Source organism: Spermophilus citellus, assembly GCF_964194105.1.
Source record: "Spermophilus citellus genome assembly, chromosome: 8".
Classification (NCBI taxonomy): domain Eukaryota; kingdom Metazoa; phylum Chordata; class Mammalia; order Rodentia; family Sciuridae; genus Spermophilus; species Spermophilus citellus.
The window spans coordinates 15,402,659-15,415,575 of NC_138189.1; the positions used below are offsets into that span (position 1 = coordinate 15,402,659).

At 35.1% G+C, this 12,917-nt stretch overlaps 1 protein-coding gene across 12 annotated transcripts in view; it reads right to left on the reverse strand.

Annotated features, from left to right (window-relative positions):
- KCNIP4 (potassium voltage-gated channel interacting protein 4) overlaps nucleotides 1-12,917 on the reverse strand; it is a 1,084,026-nt gene that overhangs the window by 14,178 nt on the left and 1,056,931 nt on the right. For all 12 annotated transcript variants that reach the window (XM_081303519.1, XM_081303517.1, XM_081303516.1 and 9 more), the window contains one exon: nucleotides 10,035-10,105. In XM_081303519.1, the coding sequence (XP_081159645.1) occupies nucleotides 10,035-10,105 (71 nt within the window). The remainder of the gene's footprint in view (nucleotides 1-10,034; nucleotides 10,106-12,917) is intronic.

Here is a 12,917-nt window from a genome sequence, read left to right on the forward strand (position 1 = left end):
ATAGAAACTCTACTGCCTCAGATCCATACTCTTAGATGGGAAGAGACATAAACAACATGAAAAAAAAAAAAAAACAAGGAAACAAAGCAAAATACTTCAATAACAGAATCCATTGGAATAAATGTCAAAGAAAGAGTTTAGAAAATTTATGGTTAATCTGTGAAGTAAAGGACAATGTAAGGACGATATCAGAGAGAAAATACAGGAAGTGAAACATCACTTCAACAAAAAGATGAAGCTTCTAAAAAATATCAAACAGAAATTCTAGAAATGAAGGAATCAATAAACCACATTAAACATTCAATGGAAAGCATCACCATTACATAAAACCAAAAGTTTCAAGCAATGAAGTCAAACTCTAATCTTGAAAATAAAGATGACCCTAGATAAGAGATGTTAAGAGACCATGAATGGAACTTCCAAAATATGTGGTGTAACATGAAAAAAAAAAAAAAGTTAAGATCAATATAGATGAAGGTTTAGAGAAACAAATGAAAGGAATTCACAATGTTTTCAATGAAATATCAGAAAATTTCTTAACCCTTAAAAATGAAATGGCAAATCAAATACAAGAGGCTTACAGGATCCCAAATATGCAAAATTACATCAGACCCACACCAAGGCACATTATTATGAAAATGACTAACATACAGAATAGGGATAGGATTTTAAAGGCTGCTAGAGAAAAATTAGAAGTCAAATTTAGAGAGAAACCAATCCAGATCGCAACTAACCTTCAAAGCTAGGAGGTCTTAGAATAATATATACCAAGCTCTAAAACAAAATGGGATCCTACCAAGAATATTATACCCAGCAAAACTAAGCTTCAGAACTTATGATGAAATGAAAACATTCCATAGTAAAAAAAAGAAAGTTTAAAGAATTAACAACTAGAAAGCCTGCTCTATAAAACATAATAAAATATTTCAAGAAGAAATAAAAAATAAAAATACAAACCAACAAACGGAGCAACTACAATAGAAGAATAGTCACTCAAAAGAGAAACTATTTCAAATTAAAAACCCCAAATAAATCAAAATGACAGAAAATAAAATTCCTTTCTTAATGATTACATTGAATAAAAGGGCCTAAACTCATTAATCAAAATACATAGACTAGCAGATTGGATAAAAAAAAAAAAAACAGACCCAATAATATGCTATCTTCAAGAGACTCACTTCATAAGTAAAGCCATTCACAGACTGAAGGTAAAAGGATTGGAAAAAACATACCATTCAAATGGATTTCATAACTAAGCATAGGTTTCTATATTCAGATAAAGTGGACTTTAAGCCAATGTTAATAAAAAGGAAAAATAAAGTCATTGTATACTGCTTATGGGAATTATACATCAACAAAATACAAAATCATAAATATTTATGTCCCAAATAAGGAACCTCTATGTACACCAAACAAATCCTTCTGGATTTCAGATAAACCACAACACAATAATACTCCATGACTTTAACATGCTTCTCTCATCACTGGATAGATCTTCCAAACAAAAACTAAATAAAGAAGCTCCGGAAATTAAAAATACAATGAATAATTTAAACTTAACAGACATGTATAGAATATTTCATCCATCAATGACTGAATACACTTTCTTCTCAGCAGCACATGCATCATTTTCTAAAATATACCATACCTTAGGCCACAGAGCAGCTCTTAGTAAATAGAAAACAAAAAAATAGAGATAATACCTTGCATTCTATCTGATAATAATGGAATAAAATTAGAAATCAAGAATGAAATAAAAAATAGAAGTGAATCAAGGTTGAAATAAAATATTCACAAGTGAAGGAAAATATCAATACAACATATCAAAATCTCTGGAACACAATGAAGGCAGTTCTAAGAGGAAAGTACATTGCATTGAGATCATTCATTAAAAGAATAGAAAGTCACCAGATAAATGACCTAACATTATATTTCAAGACCCTAGAAAAAGAATAATAAATCAACATCAAAAGAGTAGAAGATAAAAAATTTTAAAAAATCAGAGCCAAGGGCTGGGGATGTGGCTCAAGCAGTAGCGCGCTCGCCTGGGATGCGTGCGGCCCGGGTTCGATCCTCAGCACCACATACCAACAAAGATGTTGTGTCTGCCGAGAACTAAATAAATAAATAAATAAATATTAAAAAATTCTCTCTCTCTCTCTCTCTCTCTCTCTCTCTCTCTCTCTCCTCTCTCACTCTTTCTTTAAAAAAAAAATCAGAGCCAAAAGCAATTAAATTGAAACAAAAACAGTTCAAAAAGTCAAAATGAAACAAAAATTTGATTATTTGAATGAATAAATAAAATTGATAAATCCTTATTCAAGCTAACCAAGATAAAGAGGAACAAAACAAAAATTACATAAATCCAGATGAAAAAGGAAATGTCATGTACACTACCGAAATATAGGTGATAATCATAAACTATTTTGAAAATTTATACTCCAGTAAAATAGAAAATCTTGAAGACATCTACAAATTTCTAGAGTCATATGAGCCACTAAAATTGAATCAGAAGGACATAGAATATTTAAACAGCTCAATTTCAAGCAACAGAATAGAAGACACCATCAAAAGCCTACCAAAAAAGAAAAGCCCAGGACCAGATGGATTCTCAGCTGACCTCTACCAAACTTTCCAAGAATAACTAGCACCAATCTTTTTCAAATTATTCCTTGAAATATGAAAGGAGGGAACCCTTTTAAATTCATTCTTCAAAGTTAGCATCACACTAATACCAAAACCAGACCAAGAAACATCAAGGAAAGAAAACTTCAGACCAATAGCTCTAGTGACCATAGATGAAAAAATTCCTCATAAAATACTGGCTAATCATATACAAAAATATATTTAAAAAATAGTGCACCATGATCAAATGGATTTCATTCCAGGGATACAAGGTTTGTTTGACATATGGAAATTAATAAACAAAATTCACCACATCTGTAGACTTAAAGACAAAAAAAGTGATTATATCAATAGATGCAGAGAAAGTGTATGACAACATACAGCATCCATTCCTTTTCAAAACACTATAAAATTAGGGATAGTAGGAACACCTCAACATTATAAAAGCTATACATATTAAACCAAAGGCCAACATCATTCTAAACAGAGAAAAATTGAAATCATTCCCCCTAAAATTTGGAAGAAGACAGGGATGCCCTCTTTTATTACTTCTACTCAACATAGTCTTTGAAACCCTAACCAGAGCAATTAAGCAAAAGAAAAAAATGAAAGATATGTGAATAGGAAAATAAGAGCTCAAACCATCACTATTTGCATATGGCATAATTCTATATTTAGAAGACCAAAAAAACTCCACCAGAAAACTCCTAGAACTCATAAACAAATTCTACAAAGTAGCAGGATATAAAACTTACACTCATAAATCAATTGTGTTCCTATATACCAATGATTAATCAGCTGAAAGAGAAATTAGGAAAAGTATCCCATTCATAATATCCTTAAAAAAAAAAAACTTGGGCATCAATTTAACAAAAATGAGATAAAAGACCTCTACAATGAAAACTACAGAACACCAGAGAAAGAAATTGAAAAAGACTTTAGAAGATTGAAAGATTTCCCATGTTCTTGAATAGTCAGAATTATTTTTGTGAAAATGGCCGTGCTACCAAAAGCACTATAGAGATTTAGTGCAATTCTTGTTAAGGTTCCAATGATGTTCTTCATAGAAACAGAAAAAGCCATCATGAAATTCATTTGGAAAACCTGGAGTCCCAAAATAGCCAAAGCAGTCCTTAGTGAGAAAAGTGAAGTAGGAGGCATCACAATACCAGACCTTAAATTATACTACCAAACTATAGTTAGAAAAACAGCATGGTATTGACACCAAAACAGACATGTAGACCAATGGTACAGAATATAATACATAGAAATATACCCACATAAATACAGTTATATCATACTAGACAAAGGTAGCACAAGCATACATTAGAGAAAAGATTGCCTCTTCAATAACTGGTGCTAGGTAAGCTGGAAATCCATATGCAGCAGAATAAGATTTAACTCCTATTTCTTACCATGCACAAAACTCAACTCAAAGTAGACCAAGGATATAGACATTAGACCAGAGACCCTGCACCTACTAAAAGAAAGTGTAGTTCCAACTCTCCATCATGTTGGATTAGGAACCTACTTCTTCAACAAAACTACTGAAGCTTAAGAAGTAAAATCAAGAATTAATGAATGGAACAGTATTAAACTAAAAAGCTCCTTCACAGCAAAGGAAGTATTCAAGAGCTGAAGAGAGATCCTATAGCATAGGATAAAAATCTTTGCCATATGTACCTCAGAGCATTCATTTTCAGGATTTATAAAGAACTCAGAAAACACCAAAAAAAAAAAAAAATCACCACCACCAACAACAACAACAAAAAAACCCAATCAATAAATGGGGGAAAAAAAGGGCATGTCACAGAAGAAAAAACACAAATGGTCAACAAATATATGAAAAAATGTTCAACATCTCTATCAATTAGAGAATACAAATTAAAATTATACCAAGATCCATCTTATTCCATTTGATCTGGTTATACCACTCCTTGGTGTATATCCCAAAAAGTTAAAATCAGCATACTACAGTCAAAATTACAACAATCAATAATATAAGTAACAATCAATGTTAGCAAAGATGTGAGGGAAAAGGCACACTTACACATTGTTGGTGGGACTGTAATTTGTTCCAACCACTCTGGAAGCAGTATGAATACTCAAAAAATTAGGAATAGAACACCATTTGATCTGGTTATACCACTCCTTAGTATATATCCCAAAGAGTTAAAATCAGCATACTACAGTGATGTAGCCACATCAATGTTTATAGCAGCACAATTCACAAGAACTAAGCTATGGAGCTAACCTAGGTGCCGTTCAATAGATGAATGGATAGAGAAAAAAAAAAGAAAGAAAGAAAACACAGTACATATACACAATGGAGTATTACTTAGCTATAAAAATAAAACGACTTTATGACTTTTGCTAGCCAATGGATAGATGTAGAGACTATCATGCTATGTCAAATAATACAATCCCCCAAACCTTTGGGTCGAATGTTCTCTCTGATGTGCAGATTCTAACACAGAGCAAAAGGGTGAAGAGGAAGAATAGAAGTTTATCAGATAGACAAAGGTGAATGAATGGAAGGGAGTGGGAATGGAAAAAGAAAGACAGTGGAATGAATCTGACAGAACTTTCCTATGTACATATGTAAGTACAACACCAGAGAAACTCCACATTATGTACAACCACAAGAATGGGATCCTAATTAAAATAAGATGTCCTTCATGTTTGAAATATTTTATAATGCACTCTGCTGTCATGTATATCTAAAAAGAACAAACTTTATAAAACGAAAAAATAGGGGACTGGTTTTCTGACTATAGGAACCGATATACATATTTATTGTATGCATTTCTCTCGTCTTACAGTGATCTTGTACTCTCTGCATGTTTCATTGAACATTACGGCCTGTGCTACAGGGAATTGAAGGAACAAGCGCTTGGAATCCACAGGAAGTAGAAGGCCAGAGAGATTGTGGCAGAAGAAGCTGATCACTTGTGGGTGGCAGGATGAGAAGGAACAAGAAGCACCTAGAACACACACAGCAGCAACACAGTCCTCAAAAATCACCAGAGTCATATGGATGGGACCCAATTTAAGGAACCCTCAAGGCAAGGAGTCTATAGAAATTAGCTATGGATGGATGAAAGCAAATTCCACCAGGACATATATTTTTATTTCTTGTGTTCACTAACATATCTCTAACCTCTGAATAGTGTTTGGCACGTAGGAATGCTTGATAAATATTTTCTAAAAGAAAGAATGAAATGAAAAGATACATGGCCTGCAGAGCCAACAGAACTCTCTACTCAGTCCTTTATAGAAAAGTGTTCTGGCCCCTCCTTAAAAATCACAGGTTTGAGAAACTTTGGGAGAACTGGTATTCAATCCAGGTTCCAGTATACTTAACTCAATGACTTTGGACAAGTCAACCTCTCTAAGTTTGGGTCAACTTTTCTAAGTTTGGGGTTCCTTATCTCTAACACATAGCTAGTAATACAAGTAAAATTTTTCATCTACAATTTATTTTTAAAAATTATGAACTTAAAAAAAAAAAACACTGGAAAGGCAGAGAGAGATGGTGATTCTACACTAAAACTCCTTTTAGTGAATATTGTTGCCAAAACCTGAACTTGATTGGCATGGAACAATTTCTAATCTCATTTATCTTTCCATTGTGTGTGTGTGTGTGTGTGTGTGTGCGTGTGTGTGTGTGCGTGTGTGTGTGTGTGTTTATGTGTGTGTACGTGCATGCGTGTATGTGTTATTGCAGTTCTAAAATATAAAAGGCTCTGAAAGACAAAATCCCTCTGGCTCAAAGGATTTCATGTTAGAAGATATGGGGATAAGGGATTGGGATCTGTATTGGGGATCTATATATACTTTAACACAATCTGGGGCCAGACTGCCTGGGTGTGAATCCTGGATCCTACTTTCTGAGTAAATGTGACAAGTTGCTTAAATTCTCTGTGATTCACTTTTCTCATTTGCTAAAAAGAGCATATTAGCAATACCTAGAGGGATTAAACAAATTAGTATTATGTAATTTCTCAACAGGATGCCAAACATAATGAATGCTAATTCATTCCTTTGGGATGCTTCATTCAAGTATCAATTAGTATTATTGTTGTATAGCTACTACTATTGTTAATGATATTTTAGGCAAATAATAACATAAATGCTTATTATAACCAGAGGCAGAGCTATCTTTCATCATGTTGCAGACAGAATGGTCACCTAGCAGTTGCTTGAATACATTCAAAGACAGGTCATCACTATGTAATATGATGACCAATGTCATTATTAACTATATTTGCTAGAAAACTCTCTAAGTTATATTTTTATTGTTGACATCTAATAGATATCAAATACGTACTTGACACAAGGCACAGAACCGAGACCTTTAATGACTTTAGTACTTTTCCATTCTTCCATTATTCAGTGAAGTTATCTTGGTTGCTGATGTCTTACTGATATGAACAATGAGGCCAAGTGTTAAAATATTCAGCCCACTTGGTGGCAAAGTGGAGATTAGATCCAATCAGACTTAAATCCAGGGTCCTTCCTGACTTATTCATTCTGCCCTTCAGGTTTAAATTAAGTGGTAAACTTCTATTTCCTAATATCTTAGAATCCAAGCAGTCCCTCTGCTATTGCAAGAATATAGTGTTGCTCCTCATAACATCATCCTTCCCCAATCATTTCTGTTTCCAAGAAACTTTGCAAGTAGGTAGTCAACTTAGAAAAATAACTGCAATGGCCTCATGTTGGTTTTGACTCAATATTAATTTAGCCTTTTGTTTGCCTTTAAAAGAAAAAGCATTGTACCTACATGCATACCTATAACCATTACGACTAATTTCCCAAATTATAATCAACATTTATCATAATTACTGGTATTTTACATAAACATTATAACAGCAGTGCTATGCATATTCCCACATTATTAACATCAGACTGAATTTACAGGTAAAATTGGCTAAAAGTGTTATAGAAAATCAATGGTATATTTCTGAAGCATAAACTATTTCAAGTAATGAAATAACTAGTAGTTTTTGCCCTTCTCAACCTCTGTAAACTGGAAGCTTTGACTTCCCTATTAAAGTTAACTAAGGCTATTATTAGAATTAATCTTATGCACAAAGTACAGTAAACATTAATAGGATATTATTAGCTTAGTCTTGACTTTGTAATTCCAGTTTCTCTCAGAAAAATAGTTACATGGTTAGATAAAGATGTCTGTGTCTACTTACAGTCAAAATGAGGCCAATTTGGGGGATAAATGTGGTGGAGACTGAGGGCGGGTAGAGGTTACACACAGGCCAAATTTCTAGTGACAGATATGGCAACAGGAGGCAGATGATGGAATGGGACCAGCAAGGAGATGGCAGACTAAGCTGTCATCAGTGGATGAAATGTTACAGGGGATTGGCACTTAGGAGATTCTCACACTGTCCACTCTTCCTCCACTAACTGCTGCTCCCATGTCCATGCTGACCCATCCTCCTGTCTTAACTTCTTAGCTTACACCTCTAGCCCCTGCCAGCTTCTTCTTTTATCAGTGGTATTTCTTGGTCAAATGATGCTATTTGGGCCCACAGTCTTCAAGGAGTATGTGTGAGGAGATGCTTTGATGCACCTGACAGTTCTCCCCCTAGACCACTGATCGATATCCCAGGAGGCTCATTTATTTATTTATTTTTTTTTACTTTCTTTCTTTTTCTTTTCGTTTCTTTTTTTTTTTTGACACCTTAATAGTTATTGTATCCGAAGAGCTTTCCAAATTAAGTTTACTTCTCCTAAACATGACAGATCTTTATGTCTAGTGATTTCATTTTAATATCAATCGATTGTGTCCACTCCTGATCCTCAATGCCTTAAACTGCAGTTCGTCCTTTCACCTCTTCTGTGTGGAATCTTGGAATAAAATGCTCTGATACGTGAACACTCCTGCTGCCGTTTCCTTAGCAGTGCCTCATCTCCTGCAAGACAGTCCAACCTCCTTGCAGCATCCTGCCTAAGACTTGTCAGGCCCTGCCTGCACCTCCTTCCACACTTTTCCTCTGGCTCTCTCATTTGTATTCTGTCTTCCCCATGATTTGCAAATGCTTTATCTTCCTTCAAGCCTGATGTACTCTGTTGGACCTCAGCCACCTTCTCCACAGCTTCCCTCCATCTTTGTTCTCTTGACCAGCTTCTGCTGTTTCTTTGAGACTTAGTTCATTGATCTGTCTGGGCAGGCTCTGCCACTAGTACCTTCTCCTTGCTGGTCCCATTCCGTCATCGGCTTCCTGTTGCCATAGCTGTCACTAGAAATTCGGCCTGTGTGGAACCTGCATCCTCCCTCATTTTCCACCACATGTATCCCTCAATTTGCCTCATTTTCACTGTAAATAGACAGACATCTTTATCTAACCATCTAACTATTTTTTCCTGAGAGAAACTGAAATTACAAAGTTAAAAATGGATGTTTACAGCCCAGTGACCAAGCACAGATATTCAGAACTCAAGCAAATGGATGAGATACATATTCTACTCATAACCCAAATGAAAGTCTTCACAGGTGGTCAGAGTTAATATTTAGTTTATTCTCCTATCACTAGATGTAAGTATAATACTTTTTTGATCTGCTATGTTCCACAGGAAGAATATGAATTATCTCATCTCTCTGTATAGTGACTACACATCTTTATTTAAATATCTATATATCTATAGGTATCATCTGTATCTAAATATCTAAATGCCTCTATACATATAAATATATCTACAAATATCTATACATCTAAAAATATATGTATTTATAAATATGTAAGCATCTATTAATATATCTATAAATATGCCTATAGATATATTTATAGATATCTATATATCTAGACATAATATATATATATGAATATATAGATAGAATATTCACTTAGCATATATATTCACATATGCAAATTTTCCTGGATGGTCATATACACTATTTCATGAACAAAATTACATACTTTCTCTACAGGTCACTTCAAATTTGTTATTAGAAAGGAAATTTATTTATAATCTTGTCAGTGCGGTTGAATATAACATTTTTCTGTATGTATTTTCTGTTCCTCTAACATGCCTTCCACACAGGGTTTTGACTTTATCATCTTTGTATTTCCAGGGCAGACAAAAGTAACTGGACCTGAGTACCCCCCAGTAAATGTTCGTTAAATCACTTGCCTTCTGTTTTCATGCAATTGAGCAAAGCCTTATATAAACTGGAAAATAAGCTAAATATGGGTTGTAATTTGTAAGCCTTTTGAAAGATAAGGACAGCTTCTTAGCAATTCAATGAGAGAAATGAGATGTTCTAGGGCTTTTCCCCTCTGCTCAAAAATGATCAAATCACCAAATTCAAGTTTTTCTACTGAAAAGACTGAAATCCCTTTCAGGATGTCTTAGGTCAAACAATGTAAAAAGAGTCTACAGCTTACCTCAAAACTCACAGCTCCATTGTGGTCCGTATCGAATGCATTGAACAGAAAATGTGCATACGTTGTAGAGTCTGAAATATAGAAAGGGAACACCATTAGGTCAGTGTCTAGTTGCCACAGAAGACTTGGCTAGAAGGTCCAAGCCTCCCTGTACTCAGGACAATCAATACCCTCTTCCATAGTTCATGTTTTCTTCCCAGCTGTCTCCTCTCTCTTGATAGAGGACTGAAACTTGAGATTCATGGATTGAACCCCATACAGAAGCCATAGGTGACAGATATTCTCTGTGAGTCTCTTGCTTGAAATTCTCTGATCCTAACATGTGTCTGAATAATGGTGTCACTGGGGCTGTGAAGATAAAGAAGGGTACATTGAGGCATTGCTTTGTGCATGGCTGAGACTCTATAAGTAAAGTCACAAGAATACAAGTAAGGTGATAGTGGTGAATTGCTATTACTTGTCATTAATCGAACTTTCCTCGTGTTTACAACTTAGGTAAAGGTATTCTGAAGACTCAGGGAGGTTGAAGAACTTGCTCAAAGTCACACCATCAAAAAGTAAGTTGGCAGCTTGGAGGCTCTGAGGATGGCCTGCAGCCTGCAAGATTGGCTGATGAACTGGGGACAATGGTGACTTGGAAGTTCTGTGGCCAAGTTGGAAGTTTATTGGAGGTGCCCAAGATGTCCTGTTGCCTGCAGCTACATTCCACTGGGAGCCCCTACTCCATCGGAGTCCTGGATGGCATTTGAGGCTCTGGGTAATGATGGACAATATGGACAGGTTGGTAGCTGTCATGACTCAGGACACCAAGGACAGGGAATCCCTGTACAACCCAGTTCTTCCTCTGTGTTTTTCCTCCCTCCTTTGTCTCCCGTTACTGCTTTGTTTCTCTAATCTCTATTTTTTTTTTCATTTTGAAAGTTTATTTTTCCTTATTGTTTTCTTAGTGTCAGCTTTCATTTTAAGTGCTTTTGTGCTTGACCCTTGATCAAATTTACATGATTAGTTTAAATGTTTCTTCTCATGGGTTTTAGCCTTTTGTCTTAACCTTTGTTATCTTTTTAAAAAATCTAACCTTTCAGCTCATTGGCTCAAGCCTTATATCTTCTGTTTAAAATCGCACTTTTATTTTATGACTTTTAGCTTTAATTCTTACTGGTATTTAATCTAACTTCTATTCACTTTTTACTTTATGAATTGTTTTTTGAAGGCTGTCAAGAACTAAGAGTAGAATGAGTAGAGAATTGTCTTTCCCAAATCAAAGATAGGACAGACAACCCAGTTTTTTGGGGAGCGCCTTGCTCTTGCCCAGTCAAAGTGAACAGCATCATGGCCCTTCTTGAAACATGTTTACACCTGTCAGAAAAAATCCAGACTCTTCCTATGGTCTCAGGGACCATGGCCTACTTAGGGGTTGTTTTTCCTGACTGCTTCACCTCAGTCAACTCTACACATTTCATACAGTCAACTCTACACTCAGTTTCTCAGAATGATGGTGACATCTTCTCTCATCTCTGAACATTAAATATAATATGAGGAATCATGAATTATTAACATTGATTTTAGTGAACTAATCAGGCACCATAATTGGATCTAAATAATATGTGAAACCATTATGTCTAGAGTATGTGTCCATCTAGTATTGATTGATGGCAGGAAGAGATTTTTTTGTTGTTGTTTTTTTTGTATGTGGGACCAAGGGTTTAATTGCATTCTACTTAGAGCTATTGTTGGGAAGTTTCACTGCAGAGTAATCAAGAATTGGCAGCCTGTTCTTCTTTGCAAAGTTTTCTGCTCTCAATAGTACTCTTTCACAGACTTCTTAAACTATTTAGTGCCCTCTGGAGATGTGAGTTGATGTTAAATTTATTTTAGGGGAGAGGAAAAAAAAAGAAGTGATTTTGCATATTTTATAACGGGCCTCATTAAGCAAGTCTCTTGTTACCCTGTTTTTACAATCAAGGTAAACATCTTTACCCCAGCTAGCAGAACTCACCATGAATAATGGCTCAGAACAGATGATGCTTGCAATTTTTTTAAACTTAAAAAACAAGAGAATATAGGCATATGATAATTACTATTCTTCTCAATGTGATTTCTCTAGTTTTAATCTTGATGAATGGCAATGACGCTTTCAAGGTTTACACTAATATGTTACAGAGGACTTTTTGTTCTTGTCAATGGACTTTTGCAATTCTCCTTGAAGTTAAGCCTGATTTACATCCTAGATTTATCATGTAGATGGCTTTTGTTAATAGTGTAGTGAAGTCAGACTACCTGAATTTTAATCTCAGCTTTACTAGGGATTCACTCTGTGATCTTGGGCAAGCCAACATCTCTCTGAGTCAGTGTCCTCCTCTTCAACAAAGTGCTAATAACACTATATATTTCATAGATATGTCATGAAGTTTAAAGGAGATAATAAATGTGCATCATTTGGAGTAGTTCTAGGTATCTATTAAATAGTAGAAAATATTAGCTATTATTATTCTTTCATGAACAAGCCACCCTTATTTAACTATCTTTACAAGTGTGGTCAAATTTCTTTCAACCTTTTTTCACTTAGAACACTTCCTATTTTTGTGAAGCCTCTGTTTTGCGCCTAGGTGACTGGGGTTCTAATCTGATGCAATTTCACGTTCAATAAAGGCCAGTAAAAAATAAATGAGCCTTCTGATGGAGTCTGGGTTTTTTTCAGGCAAGTAGTGAAAATGTTTAAAGAAAGGTAGTGAGGCTACTAGCTTTGATTGAGCAAGAGGGAGGAGCCTGGCAGGGAGGTGGGTGTAGCGAAAAGACCGACTGTCCACAGGAGCTTGTGCACCTTGGCTTCACCTTACTCTGTTCTTTCCAGGCACACGGTAAATGGTAAACTATTTTTAACCG